This window comes from Aulonocara stuartgranti (assembly GCF_965226115.1).
Source record: "Aulonocara stuartgranti genome assembly, chromosome: 8".
Lineage (NCBI taxonomy): Eukaryota > Metazoa > Chordata > Actinopteri > Cichliformes > Cichlidae > Aulonocara > Aulonocara stuartgranti.
In genome coordinates this window covers 6,385,059-6,408,408 of record NC_138959.1, presented here as the reverse complement: position 1 = coordinate 6,408,408, position 23,350 = coordinate 6,385,059, and the positions used below count along the sequence as shown (strand labels likewise).

The window sequence follows — 23,350 nt, the reverse complement described above, 5'->3', positions numbered from 1 at the left end:
TTATCTAATACAAGGTTGCGGGGATGCTGGAGCCTTTCCCAGCTGTCTTAGGGCAAGAGGCAGGGTATACCCAGACAGGTATTGATGAGAGGCGGGGTCTGTCGTAGGGATAAAAACATGGAGACGGACCACCACTCGCACTCACATTCATACCTATGGGAAATTTTAAATCATGAATTAACCAAACCCCACTAACTGCATGTCTTTGGACTGTGGGAGGAAGCTGGAGTACCTGAAGAGAGCCCACGCAGACACAGGGAGAACATGCAAACTCCACAAAGAAAAGCCCTGGCAGGATGGTGAAATTGAACTCAGGCCCTTCTTGCTGTGAGGCAACAGTGGTAACCACTGCTACTTGGAGACAATATTTATGTCAATATTTCAAATATTCGCTGTGTTTAAAAGCAGAATCTGCCATCATAATAGTTTTTGACAGAAATTAAGGAGAAAGCATGATAGCTTCACTTGAACTTTGCCACTTTGTGGGAGGGGGGGAGAAAATTACATGATAGCTTTGTGTGAGCCTCAGGCCAAAAAGGTTGGGAACTAAATTCTTAAAAACGTATTACATTTTAAATTCCTCTTAAATATAAAGAAGTGAAAAGAACTAGATGGGATTTTTTAAAATTTTGCTTTTAACAAGTAGCTGTTGGCATTATTATGTCTCTAAAAAATAGGGACTAAAAAAATTAAGGACTTCAGAAAGAATCTCTTTATAAAAAAGTCTTGAGTGTTAGTCTCTGTATTTGTTCAGGTTTTACAGCCAGTCTGATGTGCATATGTTTATCTAGACTAGGATTCATGAGCGTGAGTCTAGTTTTTTTATTGTGAGCTCTTTTAAGTAGTAATTATAATAAAACAAACCTTTCTTTAAACAATAAAAACTAAACTGAAACAAGTTAGTCCATTTGGGAAACTAGACAAACATTTTTAACCTTAATAAAAATCAAAACTTGAAAATAGAAAACTCTTAGCACACTGGCGTGCACACTCAGAGCCTCTGTCCTCTGATCCGGTGCCGCCACCTGGTCTAAGATTAACGCCGGAAGTCTCCTGCCTCCCCCATCCCTCCCTCTCGTCCTCCTCCATGCTCTGGACTTTCTCACTGCAAGCCAGGTATTTTTAGCTGTGACATAATGCCCCCCTCTCTCTCTTTCACTCACAGCCTTTCACTCTCTGTCTTTCTCTCCCTCCCTCCCTCTCAAACACCGACAGTCCCTCCTCCTACTCCCTCTCCTCTCTTGCCCCCATCCCTCTCTCCCTAGCTTCCAGGCTAGGGCTTAGCTGCTATAATTGACTGCTCAGGTTTCACACTTTCAGCTGCGGGCTGAGAAACATGGCAGTGGAGGAGGCAGCAGAATATTTGGCAGAAGTAAGTCTTTACTGTACTTTACTGTAAAAGTCACTGAGCTCACAGAGTTAGCCTCCTGTCTCCTGATATGCTGCTGTAATGCTAACAGGACTAGAGATTGTGTAGCTGGTGGGATTTAGTGGTGTTGTAGCAGTTACCCGTCCAGACATGAGACACTGTCGAATGATGGTGATGGGAGATTGTAGACTGGGGGTCTGTTGATGGGATGGGTCGCAGTGATAACTCTGCTGCACCACTCTGCTGCAGTGCGTGTGTGTGAATGGATGTGTGTGTGTGTGTCTGTGTTTGTGTATGCACTCCTGTGTGTCTTGTTGCAATCCTAACTACCTAACTGTGATTGCACATATATAAAGTCCCCTTTATTGTGTTTTTATAAGTCTGTAGATACGATTTCCAGTGGATATAGTTTCATGTTACAGACTGATATGAATGGAAGTACCTGACCTTGGATAGTGGCGCATGCTCTGTATTGTTTGTGGAAAAAAGAAAACAAAAGAGCAAAAAAGGAAGCTAAAAACAACAAGAATGGTGAAGATTGGTGCTTTAATTCATTATTAATGTCGCTTTCATTCAGCTGTAGGAGTGAGGTAGAAAGGCAGCTTAAACACTGTTATGTCTTCAGTAACCTGCTGATATGTGATATACTCTATGCAGCATTTTCTGTCTTACTGTAGCCAAGCAGTAGTTTAACAGTAGTTAAAGTGGGGTCACGTAATATGTAACCTGGTTAAACACACAAGTGGGAGGGTGTTAATCTTAATGCCCTGTGGAGTTAGCAGAATACTGTTTGAGTTTTATAAGTGTGTCTATAAAATTAGCTTCTACACAAAAGCTAGCTGGTGATATGTATGACTAACTCTCACTCTCGTCCCTCTGCGTCAGGGGGCAGCTCTCATGTTGGAATGTGTGTAACTGTATGAGTGTGAAGTGGCGTGTTGTGGAAAAAGAGCGACAGAAGCATTCTTTGCATATCTCTTTCACGGATAAATAAAGTTGCACTCGAATGGCACTTAGCAAAAAGCTGAGCAGGTCTCCACTCACATGGCAATTTAAAACATGAGCTTTGGGGTAAACAAAGTTTTTGAGTTTGAAGCCTTTATTGTTGCGCTCATGTTGTTACAATCCTACTAGATTGAAGTCCTACAAACTAGATGGCAAACTAAGTGGAAGTTATACACAATAAAATTTGCAAAGTTATTTTGTAGCAAGGTAAATGTTACATATAATTATTTTTAATTACATGTCTGTTGCCTGACTAATTATTATTATTTTCACTGACCAAACATTTAGTTGTTATACAAAATGCATTAATGAGACCAAAAGCCCTGAATAGCTGTCTTCAAATTGATTTGCTTTTTGTTGATCCAAGAGACCTTACAGGAAACCCAGTTTTCTGTAAGGTCTGAAAAGACAAATAAATAACCAAATACATTCTTCAGCTCCACTGTAGACAGAAATATTGTGATAAAAGTGACAACTGTGTTGGCTCACACCAGCCAGGTTGGCACAGTATCAGAGCGGAGCAACCTGAGAGCGATGATAACAAATTTATTGGAAGTGTGTGACAGGAACTGCAGACATCAACTTTCATTTGAAAAGGAAAACATGATTCTTGGTTCTATTATTGTAGCTGAATGGCCTTCGTGGGCAGACATTCCTGAGTGCACGTAACCTCTCCGGTCACTTTGTTGAGCACACCATGCTTATATCAGAATGAACTCCCCTTTGCCTTCAGAACTGCCTTAATTATTTGTGGCATAGATTCAACAAGCAGATCCTCACATATTGTTAACCATATTGACTTGATAGCATCAGACAGTCAGTCGAGCTTTGTGACGTGGAATGTTTTCCATCAGAAGATGTGTGCACTCTGGTCAGATTTAATACTCATGTCGCCCGTGGCCTACATCATCAGACTGAACCATTGATACAAGGCAGGCAACGTTTTGGTGAGCAGGTGTTTCCTGTTCTTAGCTGACAGGTGTGCTATTCTTCCGCTTTAGCCTATCTGCTTCAAGGTTCAACTTGTGCGTTGATGCTTTTCTGCATAGCTTAGTTACTACGAGTGGTTATTTGAGGTGTTTTCGTATCAGCTTAAAGCTGTCTGTCTATTCTCCTCTAACCGCTCACACCAACAAGACATTTTCACCCAGAGAACTGCTGCTTACTGAATATGTTCCCTTTTTTCTCTGTAGCCCCAGAATTGGTTCGGTGGAAACCAGGATTACGTTTAACCTCCTAAGACCCGAACTCTTCCACGGCATGCATTTTTAATTTCTCTTTGAAATTTGGGCATATTGGGGGCCGATGAATGTAAAAATAAAAAGCAACCTGGCCAAAAAAAGAAAGCAAATATTTTGTGAGCGTAGATACAAATGTAGGCACGGGTCTTAATTTGATTGGGTATTTTCAGTATCCAGTACATACAAGTATGCAACTGGGTTTTCAACAAGCACAAGTGTGTTTAGTGAAAATATAGCAATTAAATAGTCAAAAACTGCTTTTCTCTCAGTCTTTGAAAATGTACTTACATTTCTCCAGAGTAAATAAGTGTAAATAAATGTATTCTGGAGCTCAAACTGCATTGTTTTCTTTCCTGGGTGGCTGTAGCTCAGGTGGCAGAGCCACCAGGCTGCCTCCTCGCTGCATGCCAAATATCCTTGGGCAAGATACTAACCCCGTGTTTGCCTACTGGTGGTGGTCAGAGGGCCCGGTGGTGCCAGTGTCCGGCAGCCTCGCCTCTGTCAGTGCGCCCCAGGGCAGCTGTGGCTACAATGTAGCTTGCCATCGCCAGTGTGTGAATGGGTGAATGACTGAATGTAGTGTAAAGCGCTTTGGGGTCCTTAGGGACTAGAAAAGCGCTATACAAATGCAGGCCATTTACCATTTCCAACACATGTTCATACACGGATAAAAAGGATCTCTCCCCAGCACAGGTTAATGTCAAAAACGCTCTGTGTTTATTCAGCTTTAGTCTAGCTGTGCATTTGTGTTGGTAACAGAGGCAGAAAATACGGGTTTCTTTTCATGAACATCTCAAATAAAAGCTATGAAAATATTTAAAGATTATATTAAAAAAATGTTTTGGCATCTGTCTTCATCTTGATTACCTGCCATGCAGCAGACAGTCACAGCAGTGACGTGGTTATTTTCAGTGTCGTGTGCTGACCAAACTGGGAAGTCCTGAGCTGGACTGGTGTTGCTCTTTGACCAGAGTACTTTTCCAGAGGATGCCGCTTTGAACTGGAACTCTGATAATGCCCTGAATTCTAAGCAGCCCAGGCTGCCCCCACATTAAATTTGAAAGGCTTGGCACCAGGCCTTACAATCCGTCTCTGGGTTTTAAAAATTTCCACGGCGCACTGTTTCCAGACTGGTAGAAAGAACTCTTAGTAAATATTTTATTTTGAAATATGCAATTGCAAGAAAATATCCTTTTATTTTACAGAAATAATATGGGGACACTATTATATGTTTCGTTTTTACATTTGCACTGTTGATGATAAAAACTGAATTATGTCAGGGCCAACTCTGGCAAACAGGATAGTCTTACTACTAGAGTGTTTTATATTAGTTGGGACAGTTTACTAGATCAGTGTTATTGATATGGTTTCTATTTTGTTTCAGGTTGAGTTACATGTTACAGCAAGGTCAGGCAAAAAAGTATGCAGGTATGCATCTCCATAGAGGTCTAAATAATGACAAGAATCTGTAACCTTTACAAAAGCTGCAATGCAGTACTTTCACTAAAAGTAATGTTAAACTCCATTAGAGAGGTTACTTGCAGTTTCAGTCATCCAGGAAACTCCTGTGTTTGACATCCTGTAAGCTCTCCTGTGTGTTTGCGTATATGTGATGATGACCTTAGGTAAGATCTATTCACTGAGTGGGAAATGACCTCAGCAAATAACACAGCTCATGGTGCAATGAGCTTGACTTGATTGTTCATATCACTGTAGAGATTTTTACATTGCGCAAAGACTGATTGTGAAATACACAATACAGTTTAAAGCAATAGCCCAGTTTATTCAGTTCAATTATGCTTTTAATGAAAACATTAAGGCTGCTATAATCTGTATTTTTACAGGAACAATGCATCAAAGGCAAAGTTGAAAGATGTAACTTGATTCAAAGTGAATTCCAGCTTTGCTGCTTCAGTTCATTGTCATTGGTCTTTTGTGATAGCAGGCAGCAACTACAGTTCCTGCTCCATAACAGAGAAATGTAGCTGGAGACTAGCTGGTGAGCACAGCATAGCATTTAGCAGGGAATGTAGCTGTGTTGTTCAAGTATTTGGAGGTTTTGTTGATGAGTGCAGAAAAGGTGGAGTTGATGTACCGTTGTGGTGAAAGCAGAGCCAAGTGTTAAGCAAAGCTGTTGATATACTGGTTTTTGCTTTCATGTATGACCATCAACTGTGTGTAGTGATTGAAAGAACAGGATCAGAAATACAAGTGGCAGAAATTATTTTCCTCTAAAGGCTGTCTGGGCTCAGTCTTAGAGATCAGTGAGTTCAGTTATTTTGTCAGAGCTCAGAGTAGAGCCACTGTTCCTCCAAACATCAAAGTAAAAAGGAAAAGAGCACCCCGAAGTGTTCTGATTAGCATCCCTCCTGGACACCTCCTAGCTCAGGTGTTCTACCCCAGACACACACACTGTGCCTCTTGACTGGCTTGGGATCACCTAGCCAGAACAGCTTGAGGAGGTGCATAGGGAGAAGGGAAATTTTAAGAAATCACACTCTTCTCTTTTTTAAACTACTTTAAAGCTGCAGTTTAGCATTTGCCATCATCCATGTCATGGTAAACAAATTCTTCTGTAACCATTCTCAGTGATGCTTGAAAGTAAGACAAGTGAATTAAATTGTCTTTAATGAAGTGAATTCTGTATCAAACACTATGTGAAAATGGGTTTGTGAATGATCCCAGATGTGAAATTAAGATAATCTCCTGGAATGATAGGATCTGCCTGATGCTAACTTTAAATCCTTTCATCTACTTTGTTGAGAATACTGCAGGTTAATGGGCACATGAGCAAACAGTAATTTGAGAGTGCCTATCCTGTGCACTGTGTGGGCATCCATTCAACTACATGGGTGTGGTAGGCTGAAGAATCACAGCACTGCAATCATGAAATCAGATACACACACACACTGACTATCTGCCATCTTTTCAACCTTTCTGCTGTCACAGCGTGCTCAAATTCAGCCTGTTTCTGCTCTGCCTACATAGGCCACACCCTGAAATCCTGGCACACAGGGACAGATATAAACATGTGCACATACAGCATGTTCACTTCCCTCTTTCAGAATCCTCAGCTCAGCTTGATAATGACACATGTTTGCAGCTGTGACAGGTTAACTGCAAATAGCTCTTCAGCTGCTGCTACTGCTCCCCATGGAGACACAGTTAGTCATCAGGGGTGCTCGCAGTAGATGTTAGGGTTGACTGTGTGTGTTTGGTATAATTATACTCCCTTTGCAAAAAAATACACTTTACTTTTCAAAAACAATAATTTTGGATGCTCCCAGCATCAAATGCAGGTTTGACAGGTTTGTGAGTGTACACTTTATTCAAAACCTAGTGAGGGTTTAATCATGTTTACTACTGGGTAGCTGTAGCTCAGGAGGTAGAGCAGGTCACTTACTGATCACAAGGTTAGTGGTTTGATCCCTGGCTCCTCCAGTCTGAGTGTGAATGTGTATGAATGTAGTTAGGAAGCAGTCAGTTTAGAGAAAGTGTGTGATTGACTGAATATGGCCAGCACAGGACCACCAGTGTGTCTGCAACTGCCTTTGTACTGGCCCATGTGTGGGCCACATCTGGCAAACCTGGTCTGGACCACCAAAGGGCCGTCATTCTTTGCAGTATGTGGGCATGTGTAAGCACATTCTGTGGGCCAGATCCTGGCCATACCAATTTTGCTGTGTGGGTCAGTAGTCAGTCCCGTGTCTAGCCAGCTTTAAAAAATATTTGTTTTTATGTGTTGATAAGATGGATGTGATCATTTTGTACTAGTATAGTGTTTAGTATAGTGTTAAATCTATGCTCTAACCTGATGTGCATCTTCTCAGAAATGTTGCTACATGTTGTAGTTTTATAGATGCCAACAGCTGTGATAGGCCTGCTTGATAGAAATATTGGTTAACAGAAAGATTAATACCTCTGTAAAAAAAATGCAATAGGCTGAAATAAATGTAGCATGCTCATTATGCTAATATATAATACTCTGCCAGGTTAGACATGCCATTTTTCACATTTTCATAGTGCTGACAATGCATTTACAGATTAATTTGGTACTGATCTTCTCTTCTTCCTGCATCCAAGACATATTACCTCACTGCAGAGCGTTGTAAGCACACCAGCAGATGAGTGTAAATGAAAATAATGAGCTGCAGTCTTAAAAATGTGGTGTCTTGTGTTCCTAAAGTTGCACAGGTACCACTATGCTTGTTTGTGATGTAATGCTTCCCAAAAGAAAGGCTGCATTAGTGACAAAGTACTTCTACTTCATCTGATTGTGATCAAATGTTATTGATTCTTTATTTAGTTACGTTGATTAGTTTCCTGAAATGTGCCTGAATAGAATATCAGTCAAAACAGGATAGTGAGTTAAATTTCTTAAGATGCAAATGCAAAAATATCTTCTTGCAAGTATCACGATAAATAACTTACTTCTACATATTTAATTTTAAGTCGGGGTTGTCAAATTCAATTAACTCAGTGCAGTTTGATGTTTAGCTTAATCCAGATGTATCATTGAATCTATAAAAAAATGTCCCATGCTGGCACCAATCAAACTTGAAAAAATGTATCAAGCAGAATAAATCCTGTGGTTTTTGGCTTGGATTTGGCAGGCTGTTTTTTCTTGGCTGGGTTTTAGGGTGTTTAACCCAGCAGGCATGTTGAAGACCACTTTATTTCTCTCAGACCCACTCTTATAAATGTTTTCCTATTTTGGCTCTTATTCAGCTTCTTTGAGCCCTCAAAGGGTTTACCACACACATTCTAATCTATTCATTTTGGCTAATAACATACAAGCTTTGGGGGATTTACTCAACTTATCTCCTGTTGCAAGGATTCATAAGTAAGCTTTGACACAAAAATAATAGCCTCCAAGTTGTTTTTCTCAACATATTTCCAAAGTATTAAATAGTCTAAAATAAGCTTCGAACATTAAATATTACTGCTGTTTTAGGATAATAAATACTTTTCTTTTTACATAGGAAAAGTTTATTTTAGCAGCATTCGAAGATTCTAATTGTTTGTGCATTCATTTTTTCCTGTGTGTGTCTTTTGTTCAGCTCATTGTAATACATTGTATGTTTAGGATAATAATCATTTTCTCCTGTCTCTGTCTTCCTGCAGACAGACGTAAACGCTTGTTATCTGCGGGCTGCTCGGGCTGGCAACCTTGAGAAAGCGTTGGATTACCTGAAAAATGGGGTTGACATTAATATTTGCAATCAGGTAAGCTTGCTAATAAGACTGCACCATTGTAGAGTTTTTTAAAGTAAAATTTCCATATAAACAACTCAAACCATGTATCCAGTCTTTTTATCGCTGAAACTCCAAACTCAGCTTTAAATTGTAGGAATAGTTCTTCTAGTTATTTATATAATTTGTGAAGCAGGCGCAACCTTAGACTATTGCCATGCCTGCATGGTCACCAATTCAGCCTATGGTTTGTTGTGTTACATTCCCTAAATGCACGACTTACAGGAACTAAACTAAATTAGTTCAAGTATACCAAATGGTTTGGATTCAAAATCACACATAAAGAGTTTATATGTTGAATGTTAGTCTCAATAGAGACCAGATTTGCAGGGGAAAAAGCAAAACAATAAAGATTATTTTAATTTAATCTCCATTCCTCTTCCTCTCTTTTCTTTCTCTCCAGAATGGCCTCAATGCTCTCCATCTGGCTTCGAAGGAGGGCCATGTGGAAGTGGTGGCTGAGCTCATCAAACAGGGTGCCAATGTGGATGCTGCTACTAAGGTGTGTGCCACCCAGGAGTCGCATAAACATACAATCACTCACACAGGCACACTGTGTATGCATGAATTCACAGACACACACACACGCAAAGTTTGCTGAGTCTGCACCTTCCCAAAGTCACATTGATTAAGCAGCAGGAGAGGAGATGAATGGCTGCATGTGAGTAGAGAGGTCAAGTACTGATTTAGTATAAGTCCTGTCACGGACATTCCGGTATTTCACCACATAGGGCTTGTTGGTCTGGTAGTGTATGTAAAGTGTTTGACAGTGAAATGCTCCACTGCATTAAATTTATCCATTAGAAGAAAGGCGATTAAATTCACGATGATTGGATTTTCTGCCATGATGCTGACATCACCACACTAAACTAGGTTAGTGGGAGTAATTAGGTAATAACTCACAATTCTTACAGATGTTTCCCAGCACTGAAGCAGTCTGCTTACAACAATGTTTTTAAAAATACTAATACAGGGTCGTGGTATTAACACCAGAGACTTGCAGCTGATGCTATTTGTGCCCATGTGCCATGCACTATTAGTTTACTTTGTCTGCTTTTTCATTATATTGTTCAAGATAGTTGATGGAGTCCCTCAAACCCTTCTGTAACACATCTGTGCGCATGAAAACTCCAAAATACTGGGTATAAATGTGTAAGCATTTGGTTAGGCTTGATAGTGACTTATTAATACTATCTGAGCATGCTGGAAGTGAGTGAAAAGGCAGATGTAAAAACAGCTCAACAATTAATAAACAAAATTGCAAAAAGCAGCTTAACAGGTGTAACAAGCAAACTGAAGTTGAGGTACCCTGCTACACCAGCTGACAATGTGATCCGATCAGCTAAAACTCTTTAGCAGTTTAAGTAATTTTAGCCTATGAGCAGTTACTGTTGCCCCTGCGAGCTGCTGTGCAACCCCTCTCCACCTGAGCTTCCCCTTTTCATGCTAGTTTTTCATACCTTTATAGAAAAGGCAGATCTGATATTAAAACATAATAGTGCAGATTTGTAGACAGTCTCTCCAGTAAGAACTTCACAGTGCTGCAAGTAGTTATTCACATAAAACACGATAGGCATGGTTACAGAAACCTAACTTGGTTACTCACATGGGAATTTTGTGTGACTATTCTGTTCTAATCTTTGAAAAGTCAACTTTCTAACTAGAATATCTGTCAGAAATGCTTCCAGAAGGTCAGATACCTTAGGAAACTCCATTATCTGTAACATACAAAAGCTGATAATCCATTATTGTCCAGCTGCATATACAGGTGACATTTAATTGCACAGGGCAGAAAAAACACAAGAACAAGAGAAGAAAAGAGAGGCCTTTGTAGCCCTGCAGGTGTGAGCATTGTAATATATCAATAGTTCTCTGGGACTGTAACCTGAATCCTTCCAGAAGAAGACAAATTCTGGTTTTAATATGTGCTTATATAGTAATTATGCAAGTTTTTAAAGTGTGGCTGTAATGGCAGCCCTTGTAAGTGTTTTATGTGCGACATAAGTGAGCCAAGGAAAGAATACACTACTGTACATTTCATTCAGTCACAATTTATGTTATGCTGTGATGGGGGAAGCACTTCTATTCATATTTAGCTTGAATAGCAAACTAAAACTACAACATTAACAAAAACAACTATGTCAAGGAATGCTACAAAACTAGTCAGAAAATGTCCAATAACAGGTTTTCTCTGAACAGACATGTTACAAAAGCAGTTTAAAGGTGTCTGATGTGTATCCCTCACTCATACAATGGCTCCCAAATGAGCCATGAAAACTTCAAGAATCCCAAATTAATGTCAGAATCAAACCGTTGTATCTTGTTCTAAACTAGATTCAGCAGCAGTAGGAAGGAGAGGCGAAGCATGTGAGGAACGAAGCGAGGTGTATGTGCAGAGGGTTTAGTGGCAGTAAGAATGACAGCATGGCGACAGCTACTGCTTGCTATGGCTCACACACATATAACAGGTGCATCCATTAGAGCTGCGTATGAGTAATGCACATATCAGACTAGCTCTGCTAGTCTTTTCAGTATGTAGTAGTTTTCTTCTTTGTATTTCCATTTTTTTTCTCTTTCTGTGACTCTTGAACGTTTATCTTCCCGTTGCACAGTCTGTATCTGTTATTCAAGTTGAACCAGTGTTCAGAAGTAATGCTATAACCTTAATTTTCACCCTTAACATGTGCATATGTGTTGTTCAGGGTTATGTATATTTAATCTGTATATATCTGTATATGAATATGCTGGGTCTATGGACAAAGGGAAACAGGCAAAGTTTCTTTTGGTTGCACACAGTTAAACACTTGATGTGAAGTGCAAAAGATGCAGTCTTATAATTAGCTAGCTACTGACAACAATTTAGCTGTTTATGTTTTCAAATGAACAGTATCTGACAGTTACCGTAGACTGTGTTAGGGGCCTAACAAGTTATAAATAATGTGGCATCACCAACAACAACAGTCCTATAAAAGGACAGGTAAAGCATTGCTCTAGAAATGCTGTTTATTTTGGTAACAAAGCGCAAGACCAAGTTGACTGGTTATGAAGTATTAGTGCTTGCAAGTTAAGGCTAATAGGCTAACTGCTGGTGTCCTGACTGTTGGGCTAGTGCACTTGACTCAGTCGTGTCATAGTTAGCAGAGCTGGACACATCAGGATGCTCTAGTACTCGATAAGTTAACTACTGTTAAATGCCAAAGTAAACAAAGAATAAAATTCATGCTAGTAAAGTTAGCATCAGTTTCTAGCATCAATCAGCAGACCAGCTAATGGATTCAGATTGTGTGCTCATTTTCATTCAGTGGGCAGCCCTTTAATCTGTGCTCGCCAACAGAACAAAAGACAGTGAAAATGAATGATATTCATGAACAGATATGAACAGATTTTGATTTGTAGACTTATTCAGTTTGTCAGTCTTCTGTTTTTGGGGGAATATGCTCTCTCCAAGCTTTACATTATAAATTATATAAATTATATTACAAGGTGCAACTATTATTTTGTTAGCCTAATTTTATTTATAGTTTTTGAGATTAGCGCTAATCATAGTTTGCATATACACACACAGTCCCAAAGTTATATTAATTGTCCTTTCCTGTGAATTCTAATTTATGATTTACAGACATCACAGACAATGATATCATATTACAGCAAATATTAAGGTTTGATTGAGATAGGACTTTAATAAAAAGTGATATTTTTCACTCAATTTGCAGCAATCAGACACTGAAGCTTGTAAAAGTGCTTTAAAAGCTTCCATAGCATTAAGTCAATCCATGCTGCTTTTAACTCTCCTGCACTCCCCCAGAGAGATATGTGTGCAGTTTGCACTTCTGCTGTAAACAAGCAATATGCAAAACATTTCTCCTGTGTGACTCATAAACATCCACATAGCCCAGGCCTTTACATGCATCCAAAAAGCTAAAAATAATTCTTCCTAAGTTTTCCTAAAATTTTAAATGTTTGTTTTGTTTCTGTTCTTTAGAAAGGAAACACTGCCCTCCACATAGCTTCTCTTGCTGGACAGACAGAGGTGGTGAAGGAGCTTGTCACCCACAGTGCCAACGTCAATGCTCAGTCTCAGGTAAGGCATCCCCTCTCGAAAACACAGACACATGAACTCACAAGGCTGTACGGCGAAATCATCTCTTTTGGAAGACCATGTTTGAATTCGTGCATTCATCCAGAAGAATGTGTACATACAGGGTCCATTTGTGTGTGTGTGTGTGTGTGTGTGTGTGTGTGTGTGTGTATTTGCTTGCTGTGTCAGCAACTCTGCTGTGCAGCTTAGCCCACATTCGATAGTCAGCATGCGCACACACTCACAGTGGACTTGTCACCACAGCAACTATAACGATGTCACTGTGAAGGCTTTGGCTGCAGCTGATGAGAGGAAGAAAATGACATCAGTATTGATGACCTTTAATCTTTAGTGCTGACCTAAACTTCTTTCCATCTCCGATTTTACTTGAAGAGTAGGAGAAGGTCAATTGATTTTAATGCAAATTCTAGTAGTTACCAGTGTACATCACCAATGTCCATCACTGTACCAGATTTATTCATTACAATGCAGTTGCAGTACTTGGGTTAAAAAGTATCTTTAGCTATCTGCACAGTGCCACGTTCTTTTTCCCAGTGTGAACTTCAGCATTTTGTCCTTTCTTTTTCTACTGACACTTGATTCCACAGTAGAATTACAGTAACAGGCAATGTGAAGCTTTAGTTTTTAACCATGCAGTCAAATTTGTGTCATTTAAACACTAAAAGAAAGAGTTAGTTTTGTATGACAGTATGTTTATGTGGGACTGTAGCCTCAGGTTTACGCTGTTAGCTGGTAATTATGAGACAGTGCATTTCAGCACTTCTCATGGAGTAACATGAAAATAATCTAACAAGCAGTGTAACGAAATTGCTCTCTTCAAGGAATAATTAAGTAACAAATAATTTGTAATACGTTACTGTGTTCACGGCGTCTGAGGAGTAAATGTTTAGGATCTCTCCAACAGTAATGGGTGGTGCTTATTCTCTTCTCACATTAAAAGGAGCTTATAAACCAGAGTGTCACTATAGCTTAGTTTTTTGAACAGGCAACCCATATGCTGAAGGCTGCAGGGGCCTTGTTTCAAAAATGACCCAGTCTATTTCCTCCATGTTAATCCCCATTAGTCTCTCTCTACTTTTCTGTCTATGCTTTACTGTCCCTGTCCAATAAAGGATAAAAATGATTGTTCTGAAAAATGCTTTATGGAGACAGGAGGGGGTCTTCTTCTCTTATACTTTCTGGGTCACTAGACACACCGGGGACATATAATTACGATTCAAAAGAATGAAAAAGTGGATTTCGCATAATTTGCCCCCTTTAAATTATGCGTATAACGAGGAAAGCATTTGGTGCAGTGACACTAGAATAACTACAAAGAATGGAAGAGGAGGATGAAGAGGAGTTTTTTTGCATGCTGAAATGGTTTTTGGATGCCTGTGTTGCTATGGAGATATGTTTTCTTATATCTAGTGTGGTAACACACACACACACACACTTGTCAGATTCAGCCCCACACTGACTTTTATCTACACTCTTATTAGGTGTGAGGTATGTGTTGAGGTGACGGTATGTACACTATGATAACGCTGCTAGAATATAACATTTGTGTGGGGTGGTGGAAGTCAGGTAAAAATAATCTCCCTGCTTTCAAGTATGATTGGGTCATCATAGTTTTAGTGTATAATAGCATGTGTGGCAATCAAGTTTTCTGAAAATGAAATTAAGAAATCTTTTATAGAATAAAAACCTGTTCTGCAGTCAATTTCACGCCTGACACATCAAGGTGCTTTATCACATTAATGCAGAAATCCTATAAACCCAATATTGCCAAAAAGCAGTACTGCTTATTGATGTTTCAGCACTGCCCACAATGACCTAATGTAAGCAGAGATATTAACAGGATTAATCACCTTATCACCTGACTCCTTGATATCAGTCTGGCCAACATTTGTTGTGTTTTTATTTTATTAACACTAGTTTTCTTAATCATTTGTATTGTAACTTCATTTAGTTTATTTTGTCAAATGTGTTTTACTGTACAGGTTCTATATCTTTCTTTAGAAAGAAGGTATAGATCTCTACATAATGTCTTTTAGTCCACATGCGGAATTTTATTCATATTTCTCTTTTTTCCGATATACGATAATTTCTTTGGGGTGAGAAATGACAATCACATCCTACCCAAGTCCGTCTTTCTGTAAGGGTCATTATTTTATATAACTGGAATTTAACTGAGACACTATTATTTGGTACTAATAGAAGTAATTTTTTTCTACAAGCACGCAAACACTTTATCAATATATACAAAATAAAGCATGCATCGGTGTCCTTGCGCTGTTTTTGTCTTGGTAAAGTTTCATTAATTACCTCTAATGTTTAAATTCCCTATCCTTGTGACACATAGATCGAGAATGTGTCAGTCTTTAAACATTAACAGCATCATTTCTTCTTTTGTTTCTCTGCAGAATGGCTTCACTCCGCTGTATATGGCAGCGCAGGAGAATCACTTGGATGTGGTGCAGTTCTTATTGGACAATGGCTCCAGCCAGAGCATCGCCACTGAGGTAAAGGCAGTCTCTCATACACATACACAAAACACAAAGACACAACCTAACATGTGTTTGCACATGCTCACAAACCCATAACATCTTCTAACAGCTACCAACCCCCTCTGTAATTACACTGCAACATTATCACCATCGGTTTCTTTGTTTCAAATGTTAGATTAGTGCCTGCACCCGCTAGCTCATTTAGTAGACGACCGGTGTAACATATGAGGTCACTGTTTATTAGGGTTAGAAAAAATAATTATTTTTCAGAGATTAATCTGTTGCCTAGAGGGAGTAAAGAGGCAGAGTGATTAGAGTGAAGGAGGTAGAGACGGGAGCAGCAGCAGCAGCATGTGTTCGTTCAGAGTGACCTTGACTGTCTTCAGCTGCCAGCAGAGGGAGGAACCGGTGACGTTAACAGGAGAAAAAGCATGAGTGGCGAGACCAAATGCTACGCTGTGAGTGTGACACAGCGATCCATCATCTGCAGTAGTAAAGCAGACGGCCGACTGCCACCACTGCAAGACTAAAGTGTGACGATCGTTTTTCATTTTAGTCACATCTTTCTGATGCATAATCATTCTAACTGACACAAGAAAAAACTTTAGAATTTCTTCCAAACAAGTTAATTGTCCTTTCATACAAAATGTAGGGTTAGGCTAAGGTTAGCACCAATGACGATGTAGACCTCAGAGCGTTAACAAGAAGAACTCATTCTGAGTATGAATCATTTAAATACAAGCATCTGTACATTTTAAATTTTGGCTATGTTGTTGGGAATATTAAAGTCTAGATCACACGTGGGCAAAGGAGGGCCAGGAGGTCCCTGAAGTATCTCGATCCAGTCCACCACATGTTCAAAGGAGAATAAAATGAGCATCTAGCGATATATACATATACAGATGCAGTTATAAATTGTAAACTGAAGCAGCGTGCAGAACACATAAAGGTTATACTGTCATGATGTTATTCTATACGTGCTGTCCATTTAGTTTTTGGCTTCTGTACCTTAAATGTTGCATTCAGTCCTAACAGGTCATTTAATTTCTGCTAGTGATGCAGAAACATCTCATAAATATAGTTCTTTTTTCAGCTTTTATTCTGTATAAAACAGCTGTTATTTGAGCAAACATTATTTAAAAAGTTTTTAGATAGGGATTAATACACACGTTGTGCTCTAGTGAAAAATAATGACAGGATAGGAAACAATGAAGCTCCAAAGTGTACAAAGATAAAAAATACCAGGTATCAGATACCCGCACAATGTTGTAAGTGGGATCAATCAGACTAAAATATACTTTAAAGCTTTAGTTTGAAGGTAATTAGAGAGGTGCCTTTTATGTTCTGCTGATGTGTTCTGCAAATGCACATTTGATGCTGCTTTTATCTTATTAGTATTAGTATTAGTGCGGTGTTTACAGAACTGTGTCTGAGACATTTCACTCAGGCCTTCGTGGCACCTCATTTTTCCTCCTCGTCTTTCTTCCTTTTCTCTCCTCCTTATTTCTTTTTCATGCCCTCCATCATTCTTTTGTCTGCCTCCGACTCCTCCTGCTCGCCCTCTTATTCCACCACATCTCACTCTTCCCCTCTTTTCACCCTTTTTGTGACTACTCCAGTGGGGTGAGACCAATGTGAATTATTCATGTGAGGAAATATATCTATGAAGCAACTCCTGCTGTTTAATAATTCATGTTTAAGCATTTAATTAGAGAACAAAGCTTTTATAAGAAATATTTGTCTATATTTGAGCATATTAGAATCATCTTTTTTGCCATCACTTTATAAGGGGCTTTACAAAATCTCTTTATTTTTAGTGTGCAACTTTGCTGATACCCCATCAGAATAACTTGATTTTTTTAATAACTCGCTTTGTATTGTTCAAAAACTGGCTTGTGCTATTTTGGTAAGAAGGAAATTGTGCTCTGTCACTTTCCATTTTTAAGCTTTTAAAGGAAGATCAAAACCCTGTCTTTGCCTTTTTGTTTGCAGCTGCTGATGCTGTTGTTTGAGTCCCAAAGTATTTTTAGGACATTAGACTAGTTTTTTTTCTCTTTTCCTGATTCCTAAATCAGATGAAACGGGAGCTAGTGCTTAGGGATGGATTGTGACCTTTAAAATTCTTACAAAGCCTAAATTTATGCATTTGAATGTGTTTGTGTGCCCAGGGGTATGCGCATGTGTGGGTGTGTTTTGCAAACATGTTTTTGGATCACATTATGAATGTGTGTCAGCCTGTTTATGCACGTGCCTCTGTGTGTGTGTGCGTGTCTGTGCAGGCGAGGGTGTGTTTATTTCTCGCCCTCACTGATTATTTGTGTGAGCGGCGTTGGATCTCTGAGGGAGGAGTTTCGGCTTTAATGTGTGGGTGTCTAGTGATGCAGAGTTGGTTTTATCTAGACAGTTGGTGTCCTGTATAAACATACAAGTGTGCACACAGACACACATAAACACACAAAGACACACATACGTGCAGAGTATATTGTTTTCCTTGCAAGGAATCTTTCCTTTGATGAGTCATAGACGCTCTCCTAGTAGCATCTTACGTTTATCTTACTGCCTGCGTGAGTCAGTGTCTACATATAGTGTGTGTGTGTGTGTGTGTGTGTGTGTGTGTGTGTGTGTGTGTGTGTGTGTGTGTGTGTGTGTGTGTGTGTGTGTGTGCGTGCGTGTGTGTTTGTGGGCAGTATGCAATCTCATCTTGTCTGCATCCTAGTATGTGTCCATTCGCAGCTTAATTTCCTTTCCGTTTGTTCTTAAGTGAGACACTGAACTTACTAAAGCACTTACAGTATCTAAAACTAAAATGCCTAAATTGCTGAATGGTTATGTGTAGGTCTGTGCGATATGACCAAAATCTCATATCCCGATATAAGAATTCTATCGTCCCGATAACGATATAAATCACAAAAATGTAACATTTTCTGTAAATTCTGTGAATCTCGGGCAGCTCGACTTGCAGGAAGTGTTTCCAGCTGCGTGTCCTTTACCCGGAGTCGAGTGTTTTAACCGATGCATGAAACGATACATTTTTAGACATAAGTTGTAACGGCCGCCGTTTTCTTTGTATTTATTACACGGCGTGCTGCGGGGAAAAGCCTGTTCTAACGTTTGAGTCTAAGGTCTATTTTTTAGCACCTGGCGGCTCTTTTTTACTTCTCATCCGTAAATAATCTGCTCTTTCACGTTATTCAGTTTATTTTGAAAAGTCTCAACAGGATCGTGAGCTTTATTGTGAAAGGTTTATGTGGAACATAAACAAGCAGACACGCGATGGTGTTACCGTCGTTGTTGCTAACCAAAACGCATAAAAACAGGCGCTTGTCCATCCCTAATGTGGTTATATTAAATATAAGAGAAAGAGAGAACTTTACGAAATTAATATAGCCACTACAGTGACCATCAAAACAATGAAAAATATTGCCGTAAACAGTTTATTTTGCGACACCACGAAACCAACGATAGCGTAAAATGAAACGATAGATGTTTTTATATCGTCATCCGATATATATCGTTATATCGAACAGCCCTAGTTATGTTATTGCCCTTTACTTGTTCAGCGCCTGTATGTAAATTTGATCATAGGGACTTAAATATTGTTGAATTATAAAGGTGACTGCCAGTGTCTCAGTGTCAACTAGTGTCTTGAGTTTAACCATAAAGCAGCCAAGCTATTTTACAGTAACAGTTTTATGATAACCTCATATTTTATACATAACTTAACCCTGGAGAACCCATGGGGTCAGAGCCGACCCTATTGGTTTACTAGGGAAACCATGGGGTCAAATTTGACCGCATGGGTTCTCCAGGGTTAATCTACCGTAAGACGTAATAATTATCCACGACACACAAGAATCGCTGTTCCTAGAAGATTGCTCAGAATTTAGTGAAACTTGCGCACAGTGGTCATATAAGGGGTTCAAATTCACTCAGAATCACATTTTCTTCTACATTAAAGTTCAGTTTAATTCAATTCACTTTTATCTATATAGCACCAAATCACAACAACAGCCACCTGAAGACGCTTAATATTGTAAGGTAAAAGCCCTACAATAATACAGAGAAACCGCAACAGTCAGACGATCCCCTGTGACAAAGCACTTTAGCAACAGTGGGAAGGAAAAACTCCCTTTTAAGAGGAAGAAACCTCTAGCAGAACCAGGCTCAGGGAGGGGCAGCCATCTGTGGCAGATGATTGTCATTGACATTCTGGTTTAAAATAGTTGTGTTTATGTTTGTCAGACAAACATGTTTATGCGAGAAAGGAGTTAACCTGAAAGATCTCCTTCACATGAACTGTTTTTATTGTCAGTTTGGGTGTTAACCATCTGCCTTTAAGGCTTGCTAGCTACGCAGCATTCTGTTAGCCACTGTTCACTGCAACTCTGACTCTAACATGCATAACATGCATCTTTCTCAGCCCTACTACAGTTAGTATCTTTCCTAATTTAGCTCTCAACAAGTTCCTAAGGAGTTCTGTTTTCTATGACAATGTCAGGCATTTTACTCATGGGGGCACCAACACAAAAACACCACCCACAGAAGATTATAGTTTTCGGTTTTTAATCATGCCAGCTGCCGACTGAATGGATGAATAGTTTGATAGCTGCCGAAATGTTTTAAATATAGAGCGCAATCTGTGAGTGCCAACTTAAGAATCTGTCATTTTATGCTTCTTCCGTGTTGGACGTCAGTAGACAGGCATCAGATTTAATGTGTGTAATCTGAAATTATGAACTTGAAGTGAAAATGTGTAATTGAATTCACTGAGAGTATTAGTCACATTCACAGCAGCAAGAAAATAAAAGTTCAGGCTCTGAGAGAACAAAGGAGACTTGATTAAGTCTCTCATTGTCTTATAAAAGCGACGTGCCTGAATCACGAACAGCTGTCACTTTACCAGCTAGAAGCAGCTACAAACGTATCATATGCCATCTCTGAAAGTGTGACTGTCAGCTGACATCAAGAAGAAAAGAGTGTCCGTGATTATTAAGATGACATTTTAGGATTCTTAGCTCTGATTAAGGTTGTGTTGAAACCTCCAAAAGGAGATACAAGCACACGCCTCTTCTTGCCCCATACTTACAGATGGCGTCCAAACTGCAGTGCTTCGGATGAGAAAAGAATACTAACGTGACTCTGGAGGCACACTGGCCCTGTGTCCCTCTCATCTGCTTTATAAGCCGACAGCCCTTCTGATTTATATCATGCAATTTTACAGAGGATGGCCAGGCTGTAAGGACAGCAGGCAGACACCTCAAGGGAGTTTGATTCGATTTTTTTGGCTGATGATTTAAAGCACCAGCAGCCAAAAGAAGTCATGTATAAAACATGTTTAATTCCCACTGCAGGACTTTAAATCACATCAGGTGAGCTTTGGAAAATGTGACCTGGTGTGCTTAAATACTTTATATCTTTATATGTAGGTTTACCCACCACTTTTTTCCAGACTTAAATATGTTATTATATATAAGGCTGATATTTTTGCTGATTTTCATGGACTTTACAACTTTTAATAGAAAGAAAATGAAAGTAGAAGCAGCTGGTGGTCAACACATTTTTGCTTTACATGCAAAATATTCCCAGTTTGATTCCGGGTGGAGACACAAATCCAGTGTCAGGGGTTTCACAAGTCAGTTTAATCCTAGTGATGGTCCCAAGCTCAGATAAAGGGGAGGATTCCTTCAGGAAAGGTATTTAGTAAAAAAAAAAAATCTGTGCCGAATCAAATATGCAGAGCCGTCTGCTGTGGTGATCTATTGGGAAATAAGAGAGCAGTTAAAATGACTTCGTAGTAGTGTAAGCAGCAGTTCCTGAACTCAGATGAGTTTCTTGAAAGTTCTTCTAAAGATAGTCATGTTTAAGACATTTGCTCTTTTCTACCAATTTTACCATTGTTATTATTTTATTATTATTATTATGATGCTTCCGATTTGGCCCAAATACCTGAAAAACTATTGACATTCACCTTCAGGCTTAGTTATAATTTCTAGTGCAATAGCAAGTGTTAGCTTGCTAAGCTAAGAGGTTTTACGTAATAAAATATGTGCATTACATTAGCATGTATTCACTGCCATTATACCGTATGTTTGCATGCTGTTGTTAAAGAGTGTCATACTTTGGGAAAACACATTTATATCTTACAGTTGAATTTTTCTGGTTTGCAGGATGGTTTCACTCCGCTGGCGGTTGCACTGCAGCAAGGCCATGACCAGGTAGTTTCCCTTTTGCTGGAAAATGACACCAAGGGGAAGGTCCGCCTCCCAGCGTTGCACATCGCTGCACGTAAAGATGACACCAAGGCTGCCGCCCTCCTCCTCCAGAACGACCACAATGCTGATGTGGAGTCTAAGGTATGAGCTATGAGCTGGACTACACTTCTCACAATGACCTGCTGTTTTGTTGTGTCTGAGATCTGGTCTTACTCATTCATAGTCCCATGACACCTTTCATGTATTATGGGTGCGATTCCTGTTAGTCTTTCTGTACGAAGGTACCTGCCAGGGTTAGCGGTGGTTAGATAACTGCTGACCGTAGCATACAAACATCAAGGTGGGCTACATCTTCTCACTTTACTTCAGTCATGAGAGGGAATAAGGATATTTCCAAACTATTACACCTATTTCTTTTTTTCCAACCATGTCTAAAGACTTTATTTCCGTTGGTGATGTAGAAAACAGAACTATTTGTCTTTTAAAAATCCCATTTTCTGTTTCCTTTACTTTCGGTCTGAGATTTAGTGACTGAAGTCTCACAAAACAATAAACTGTCCATATATCAAACTACATTTAATATAATGTACATAATTCAATTATTTCTGTATATTAATGACAAAAACTCCAATCTCAAAACCAGTGATATAACTGAAATGTAATGTAATGGGATAAACCCCCAAAACATCAAAAATATTTACAAGTAACATAGGTTAAAATGTCATTTGTACTTTATTTGCATGGAACCGACCGTCAATCACATATTACATATCATAGGATAGGGCAGAAAAGAGATTGTCTTTGCTAAAGACTAAGATGCTTTTAAAAATCTATATGAAAACTAAGAATAGTCTACTAACAACACAATCGTTCAAGACTTCCATTAATATGGAATACATTTTGAATTATGTGATTCTCTGGATTAATTAAGGGTACACCTTAAGCTGTGGCCTTGACTACCCTCCCCCCAATACACCTGTATACTTGTGGTGTGTGTGTATAATCCCCACAGGGTATCATTGGGCTATGAATATTTATAAGTTCCTTCTGTTGTTCTGTGTTGATAGTTCTATTAGTCATTTAAGTCCCAGACAAGTTTTCTGTGGGACAAAAATTGAGCAAGTGTTCATATTTTGGATTTTTAGAGGCACTCAGGGCAAGAAACAATATCATCAAAAACAACATTACAGCTACATTTACCCCAAGGACCATTCTCATTGTAGAATAAATACACACTGTAAGGGAGAGTTGCAGTCCATTCCCCAGTTTTGTGTACTTCTATGTGACTGCTTTTTGGTTCTTTTCGTTGTTTACAGCCACATTGTCACATACCCATCCTACAGCTTGATGCAACCATGATGTCGGTGTTGCAGTTGTTCTTGTTGTGGTGCACTAACCACCTCATTCTCTCCTCCTCCTTTTGTTCCTCCCTCTACTTGTTCCTTTTTCTTACAAATCCCCCCTTTTCCCTTCTAGATGATGGTGAATAGAACAACAGAGGTACATCTTCTCTTCTCTTCTCTTCTCTTCTCTTCTCTTCTCTTCTCTTCTCTTCTCTTCTCTTCTCTTCTCTTCTCTTCTCTTCTCTTCTCTCCTCTTCTCTTCTCTTCTCTCCTCTTCTCTTCATTGTTCACTCATGGTCACCATTGCAAAGCCTTCTGTCTGCTAGCATGAGCACTAGC

The 23,350-nt window shown here is 39.3% G+C and overlaps 1 protein-coding gene across 15 annotated transcripts in view; it reads left to right on the top strand.

Moving 5' to 3' along the window:
• The window catches only part of LOC309712972 (ankyrin-3-like), a 158,271-nt gene that overhangs the window by 58,764 nt on the left and 76,157 nt on the right, over positions 1-23,350 (top strand). For 8 of the 15 annotated variants that reach the window (XM_082544231.1, XM_082544235.1, XM_082544229.1 and 5 more), the window contains exons 2-6: positions 8,740-8,841; positions 9,272-9,370; positions 12,851-12,949; positions 15,373-15,471; positions 21,624-21,809. In XM_082544231.1, the coding sequence (XP_082400357.1) occupies positions 8,740-8,841; positions 9,272-9,370; positions 12,851-12,949; positions 15,373-15,471; positions 21,624-21,809 (585 nt within the window). Of the gene's footprint in view, positions 1-8,739; positions 8,842-9,271; positions 9,371-12,850; positions 12,950-15,372; positions 15,472-21,623; positions 21,810-23,144; positions 23,169-23,350 lie in introns of all 15 variants that reach the window. The other 7 variants (XM_082544242.1, XM_082544230.1, XM_082544225.1 and 4 more) reach the window with 1 other exon arrangement.